Source organism: Sinocyclocheilus grahami, unplaced genomic scaffold, assembly GCF_001515645.1.
Source record: "Sinocyclocheilus grahami isolate Dianchi unplaced genomic scaffold, SAMN03320097.WGS_v1.1 scaffold1842.1, whole genome shotgun sequence".
Taxonomy (NCBI): Eukaryota; Metazoa; Chordata; class Actinopteri; order Cypriniformes; family Cyprinidae; genus Sinocyclocheilus; species Sinocyclocheilus grahami.
In genome coordinates this window covers 116,943-124,442 of record NW_015507021.1, presented here as the reverse complement: position 1 = coordinate 124,442, position 7,500 = coordinate 116,943, and the positions used below count along the sequence as shown (strand labels likewise).

The 7,500-nt window shown below is 41.3% G+C and overlaps 1 protein-coding gene across 1 annotated transcript in view; it reads right to left on the bottom strand.

Moving 5' to 3' along the window:
- The window catches only part of LOC107572975 (sodium/potassium-transporting ATPase subunit beta-2-like), a 15,753-nt gene that overhangs the window by 1,462 nt on the left and 6,791 nt on the right, over window positions 1-7,500 (bottom strand). The window contains exons 2-6 of the mRNA XM_016259413.1: window positions 3,990-4,118; window positions 3,717-3,821; window positions 2,347-2,552; window positions 887-946; window positions 1-15 (exon numbers count right to left, since the gene is read on the bottom strand). The exon at window positions 1-15 is cut by the window's left edge and continues 81 nt beyond it. Coding sequence (XP_016114899.1) covers window positions 1-15; window positions 887-946; window positions 2,347-2,552; window positions 3,717-3,821; window positions 3,990-4,118 — 515 coding nt within the window. The remainder of the gene's footprint in view (window positions 16-886; window positions 947-2,346; window positions 2,553-3,716; window positions 3,822-3,989; window positions 4,119-7,500) is intronic.

Here is a 7,500-nt window from a genome sequence, read left to right as displayed (position 1 = left end):
GTCCGAATCTTCCTTCTACACACAACAAGAGAGAAATCTCAGTGCAAAGCACAGCGGTTCTCGAGCAGAGGACCTCAACTATGATGAAAATCTGCTGCTTGTGATGTAAATCAGTGAGATCTTTCTAACAGTGCAGCAGATACTGAAAATGCTCTGAATATCAGCGATCGCTCTATATCTCCAGTAATCTGTCTCCGTGAGATGAGATTGAAATGCTCCAAACATATAACGCAGTGATTGAGAGCTGAAGAAATAAAGGCTCCTCAGAAGATGTGAGATGTTCTGGAGGCTTGTGAAGATCATTCCTCCGCTGAGGAACAGTGAAAGTAAAGCTTCTGGAAACAAACGCTCCTCAAAAGATCCTGAGGATCAGATTTGAGACTCTAAAACATGATTGATGGAGAATCAAGTAAAGCTGAGCTGCTTCAGTGCAGTAAGTGTTCATCTGGAGATATTACTGACGTTATTCTGACCTTTACTTGATCAAAACCAGTCCAGATCTGACACGAGAAGCAGCAGCTACAGTTACACTAAAAGAGCTCTGACTGGATAAACGACTCTAAACTATCAATCAGAGACAGAAAACATGAGGAGATCGAGTGCGAAACAGCAGAGTTTGATCATGATCATCATTTAGAAATGATGCAGCGCTACATGTCTACTAACCACAGAATGCATAAGAGTTTAGCACTAGTTAGGGCCTGTACTGTACTAGTCTACGGTTAGGGATGCTAAGTGTGCAGACTAGTCTTTTTCTTACCCACGCATCTCCATCTTTATACCTCTGAATATGAGGGATGCGGTGAACAAACATTACAGATGTAATTCAAGCTTGGCTGGCCGTTATTGATGAAGGTTGGCTGAAGGTCCGGTAGATCTTACTCACCCTTGCTCGACAGGTGACATACGGAGACCTTCCTTTCTCACCTGGCAGCAGCCCAATCACCTGCAGGAGTGAACGAAGCAGCTTCAGCATCTTCATTCAGCATTAAAAGTTAACTGATCTGGCTAATGATTTCTGATTTCTGCGTATTTGGGTTTGCATTATCGGCTGCATGCTAGTTTTCATTTGGAAAAAAATGTGTTGTTGCTTTTGTAAGTGTTCCGTTTTAACAGAACTCAAGTGAAGCGATATTGCCCAAAATATTACTAAAGTATAGTAGTGAAGGACTATTGTTAAAATACTTCTCACCTCTGGCATCTAGCATTACTTAATTTATTGTTTTACATGCATTATTGAACTTCTGTGTTTCTGCCACAGAAAAATAATATAAAAAGGTAATTACAACGTTTTATCTCATAATTCTGTGTTTATAACTCACAATTTTGACTTTTTTCTCAGAATTTTTGGATAAATCTGGAATTGCAAGACGTAAACTCAGAATTGTGAGATATAAATGCTGAATTATGAGATATAAATGCTGAATTGTGAGATATAAATGCTGAATTGTGAGATTTAAATGCTGAATTGTGAGATATAAATGCTGAATTGTGAGATATAAATGCTGAATTGTGAGATATAAATGCTGAATTGTGAGATATAAATGCTGAATTGTGAGATATAAATGCTGAATTGTGAGATATAAATGCTGAATTGTGAGATATAAATGCTGAATTGTGAGATATAAATGCTGAATTGTGAGATATAAATGCTGAATTGTGAGATATAAATGCTGAATTGTGAGATATAAATGCTGAATTGTGAGATATAAATGCTGAATTGTGAGATATAAATGCTGAATTGTGAGATATAAATGCTGAATTGTGAGATATAAATGCTGAATTGTGAGATATAAATGCTGAATTGTGAGATATAAATGCTGAATTGTGAGATATAAATGCTGAATTGTGAGATATAAATGCTGAATTGTGAGATATAAATGCTGAATTGTGAGATATAAATGCTGAATTGTGAGATATAAATGCTGAATTGTGAGATATAAATGCTGAATTGTGAGATATAAATGCTGAATTGTGAGATATAAATGCTGAATTGTGAGATATAAATGCTGAATTGTGAGATATAAATGCTGAATTGTGATATATAAATGCTGAATTGTGAGATATAAATGCTGATTTGTGAGATATAAATGCTGAATTGTGAGATATAAATGCTGAATTGTGAGATATAAATGCTGAATTATGAGAAAAAAGTCAGAATTGCTAGATAAAAAGTCTCAGTTATATATTTAGTTTTATTTATTCGGTTGCAGAAACGGGTTTCCATAGTAAGAAGCTTCCAGAGGCTGTGACTGATCAATAGATGGCAGCTGTGAACATCGTGTGCAGTATTATTATTATTATCATCATAAGGTGTGCACGGCCGTTCTGTGATTGGCCAGTTACCCGGTTGAGTTTGATGAGCACGCAGGGTTTTCCGTCCTGGTATCCGTATGTGTGGTCGCTGAGTCCGGAACATTCTTCCAGCACGGTGCGGTTGAACTGGCAGGAGCGTTTGGGGTTGTTGCGCACCTCTCCGCTGTCCTCCTGGGTGAAGTACTGATCCGGGACGCAGCCGTCGTTCTTCATCACCTGCTGAGAGTCGTTATAGGCTGCGGAGAAACACAGAAGCAGAGTCACCATCGTTCACTAAAACTGACACTGTTATAAAAACAGTTTTTGTTTTTCTCATTTTTGAAATATGTCTATTATTCAGTTTTAATTTGACTTATTTTAGTACATCAAGTTAAACTACATTTAAATGAGAAATGTTGTCTTGGAAACTAGCTGGAATGCAATTTATTTCAAGTAACGCAAATTTATTTTTATGGTTTTAGTTTTAGATTTATAACCCTGAGGAAAATAAGAAAAGTTGCCTTTTTTAATAATTTTTTATAGCTGTAAACAAAGATTATTGGAATAGGTTTTACAAGGAAAATACTGTTTTTCAGTCTTTCTACTTCAAAATGTTATGTTTAATTCAATTACTTGCCATTTCTGTAATTTCATTTGTGAAATCTACTTGCAATTTTCGAGTGAAAATTGTTTTTTCTGTGTGACTGAAATACATTTAAATTGAAGCACTAGAATTACTAACTGGAAATGAATAAAAACTTTAACTTAATTTATAAAAATAAAAGAAACCTAAATAATAATACTATTTAAAAGAGACAAAAACTGCTAAAAACTGTTCAAAAGCACATTAGAAATTACTAATAATTAAACTGAAATGAAAATCTGAACGTATAAAAAATCATATAAAATATGAATAAAACTGTAATAAATAGTACTGAAATAACACTTGCCTGTAGAATTATACACTCTTATGATACTTGTATGGTGATTCTAAACAGATGCTGAATGGACCAAATGGTAAGAAGATTGTCCAAAAATTTACATTTTGATTCCACGGATGAAGGAAAGTCATGAGAGAGTCATTAAACGTCATGAGGGTGAGTAAATCAAAGTTTATTTATGTGTGATTTGTTCCTAAAACACAGATGCTTGACATTGTGATTGTGACAAATTGCAGATTAACACATTTATATTTCTCTTTATGCATTTGGTAACTTACATTGCATTGAAGGCATTTTTTATCAGTTCATGCATTCACTGGGAATCGAACTCATGACCACGGTGTTGCGAGCGCCATGAGCTATTCTTCCAGATGAAAACGCACACATGGACTGCGGAAATGTAACTATTTACTGCTTGCAACATCATTGCATGTTGTTTCATGTACCATTTTGTAAAAATCTGTGTTTCTATTTACTTACGTGCAAGAAAGGTGTCCAGAGCCTGAACGTACGAGTCCCAGCTCTCTGTTTTCTCCACATTATAAACGATTTCTAGTAGATCCGTTTTTGGCCGAATCATCATGCCTAGAGAAACAGGAGAACCACACAGAGTCAAGAGATTGCGTGTGTGTGTGTGTGTGTGTGTGTGTATGTGTGATGCATGTGTATGTGTGTGTGTGAGAGAGAGAGAGAGAGAGAGAGAGAGTGTGTGTGTGTGTGTGTGTGTGTGTGTGTGTGTGTGTGTGTGTGTACCTGGTGTAGCCAGACGGTCCTGCCAAGTGGGCTGATAATCATCCAGCGTCAGCAGCATCACATACATGGTGAGACAGAACATGCCAGCCAGAAATGTGTAGAAGATCAGATAGAACAACAGAATCAGACCTGCAGAACACAGACACACACACACACACAATAACATTAGTTTCATTGGCTATGATAACCTACCAGTGTTGAGGAGAGTATTAAAGGAACAGTTCACCCACAAATGAACATGTACTGCTGGAAATGTGCTCACTCTCAGGCCATCCAAGATTAGGATGAATTTGTTTCTTCATCAGATTTATAGAAATATAGCACTGCATCAGTGTCTCAGCAATGGATGCTCTGCAGTGAATGGGTGCCGTCAGAATGAGAGTCCAAACAGCTGATAAAAACATCAAAATAATCCACAGCACTCCAGTCCATCAGTTAACATCTGGAGAAGACAAAAGCTGAAACTAATCCAGCATTAAGACGTTTTTAACTCAAATACATAGAGGCTATAATCCATAATAACTCTTCCTCCAGTGCAGAAGTGCATCTGCTGTTGTCTCTCACATCAAAATCCAGCCACATGTTTGTTTAGAGCTGTTTAAACGCTGCTTAATCTGTGCAGATTTCTCTCCTGATTCACACCAGAACACTTTTTCACTGGAGGAAGAGTTATTATGGATTATAGACTCTATGTATTTGAGTTAAAAACGTCTTAATGCTGGATTAGTTTCAGCTTTTGTCTTCTCCAGATGTTAACTGATGGACTGGAGTGCTGTGGATTATTTTGATGTTTTTATCAGCTGTTTGGACTCTCATTCTGACGGCACCCATTCACTGCAGAGCATCCAATGCTGCGAATGGATTTTTTATTATTTGGTGTATGGGTTCACTGACTCATTCTCGCTCTGTGTGTATGTGTGTGTGTGAGTGGGTGTGTGTGGGTGTGATTGCTGCTGACTGGTTGATCAGCGCCAGCTGTAGCTCATCAGCTCAGCTATTTAATACCTGTGCTATCTGTCCTGTGTTGTCAGATCGTTTGGTGTACCCGCTGTGTTCGAGTTCCCTGTTACTGTTCTTCGTCTCATTGGATTTCGGTTCCAGTTTTCTCCTACGGATTGTATGTTCCCGGGATATCCACGGCTGCCCATTTGCGTCCCTGCGCTACCAAGAGTGACTATATCCTGCACATGCTTTATTTGACTCTTGCCTTTTGTCTGGTTGGGACTCTTCTAAATAAATTGTTATATTTCACATTCGCTACTGAATCCTCCTTTGTAATCGTGACAGAACGATCTGACCAACCTATGGATTCAGCGAATGCATCGGCTCTATGGGACTTTTTGTCCAATAACAACGCACGCATGGATCATCAGGAGGAACAGATGTTAGCAACGGGTCGAGCTGTGCAAGGCTTGGTAGCGCAGGTGTCCGACCTCACTACCCAATTCCAACAAATGAGATCGACATGTTCCTGCATGGGTTGGCTGACCGGATTCAGAAGGAGATTTTCACGATGGAATTACCCACTGATCTTGATGGACTCATCGAATTAGCTTTTTGGGTAGATGCACGTCTACATCAACGTGATCAGCGAGGACGCCGCCAGCTGGCATCGGAACTTCCTAAGTATTCCACTGCCAGTTCCTGTAATACGGTCAGTCACACATCTGATTATGAACCCATGCAGGTGAGAAGAGCTCGGCTTTCCCGGGAGGAGAGGGACCGTCGGAGAGCAAGGGGACTTTGCTTGTATTGCAGCGTTGCGGATCATTTCCTAGCTGACTGTCAAGTAAAAGGCCAAGCCCGGCAGTAGAGCTGAGCGAAAATCCTCGTCCACAACTCTCCTCCCGGTAAGACTGCAATGGGCAACCAGAGTCCACAACTGCCAGGCCCTACTGGATTCCGGAGCAGAAGGTAACTTTATGGACTACAACTTGGCATAACACCTTCAGATTCCCATTGTTCCTCTTACCCATAAAATCTCTGTCAACGCACTCAATGGACAGGCTCTTCCTAGCATCACACATACTACTGGGCCTGTCACCCTCATCACTGCAGGAAATCATATTGAGAAACTCACACTTCTGCTCACTGAATCTCCGCCGGCTCCTGTCGTTCTGGGCCACCCCTGGGTGGTGCATCACAATCCTAGGGAGGCCTGGGGCCAGAATTCCATCTCGGCGTGGAGTGATCAGTGTTATGCTTCTTGTCTTATGTCTGTGTCTTGTTCTTTGTTGCAGAATAAGCCGGTGAACCCATGGAGTACCTCGACCTGAAGGAAGTGTTCAGTAAGTCCCGGGCTGCTTCTCTTCCTCCACATCGTTCCTATGACTGTGCTATAGATCTAGTACCAGGTACGTCTCCACCTAAGGGCAGGTTATACTTGCTTTCTGCTCCAGAAAGGGAGGCCATGGACATTTCTGATTCTCTAGCAGCCGGGCTCATTCGTCCTTCCTCTTCTCCCGCGGGGGCAGGTTTTTTTTTGTGGGGAAGAAGGATGGTTCCCTGCGACCATGCATTGATTACCAAGGGTTGAACAACATCACGGTAAAGAATACTTATCCTTTGCCATTGATGTCTTCAGCCTTCGAGCGGTTGCAGGGAGCATTCATCTTCACCAAATTGGATTTGCGTAACGCTTATCATTTGGTCCGCATAATGGAGGGGGATGAGTGGAAACCCGCGTTTAATACCCCAGGGGGCACTTTGAATATCTGGTTATGCCCTTCGGGCTATCCAACTCCCCCGCGATTTTCCAAGCACTCGTTAGTGACATGCTGACAGACATGGTCGATCAATTCATATATGTCTACCTGGACGACATATTGATATTTTCTTCTTCTCTCCAGGAACATGTTCAGCACGTCAGGCGGGTGCTCCAGGGGCTGCTCGAGAATGGGCTTTTTGTCAAGGCGGAGAAATGTGCATTCCATGCACAGTCAGTTCCATTTTTGGGATACATCGTCTCGTCCGAGGGAATGCGCATGGATCCCGATAAGGTTAAGGCTGTAGTGGATTGGCCAACCACAGATTCCTGTAAGACCCTGCAGAGGTTTCTGGGGTTCGCCAATTTCTACCGGCGTTTTCTTCGCAATTTCAGCCAACTAGCCACTCCTCTGGCTGCCTTGACCTCCACCAGAACTACGTTCAGGTGGTCCAGTGCAGCTGAAACTGCATTTGCCAACCTCAAGATCCGCTTTGTTTCAGCTCCCATTCTCATAGCCCCTGATCCCACACCTCAGTTTGTGGTGGAGGTCGATGTGTCAGAGGTGGGGGTAGGCGCAGTTATTTCCCAGCTCTCTTCCTTGCGCATTTTTTTTTCTCATCGTTTGTCGTCCGCTGAACGTAATTACGACATTGATAACAGAGAGTTGCTGGCAGTCAAGTTAGCTTTGGAGGAATGCGTCATTGGTAAGAGGGTTTGGGGGTACCCTTTATCGTCTGGACCGATCATAAGAACCTCGAGTATATTAGATCCGCTAAACGTCTTAATTCCAGGCAGGCTCGGTGG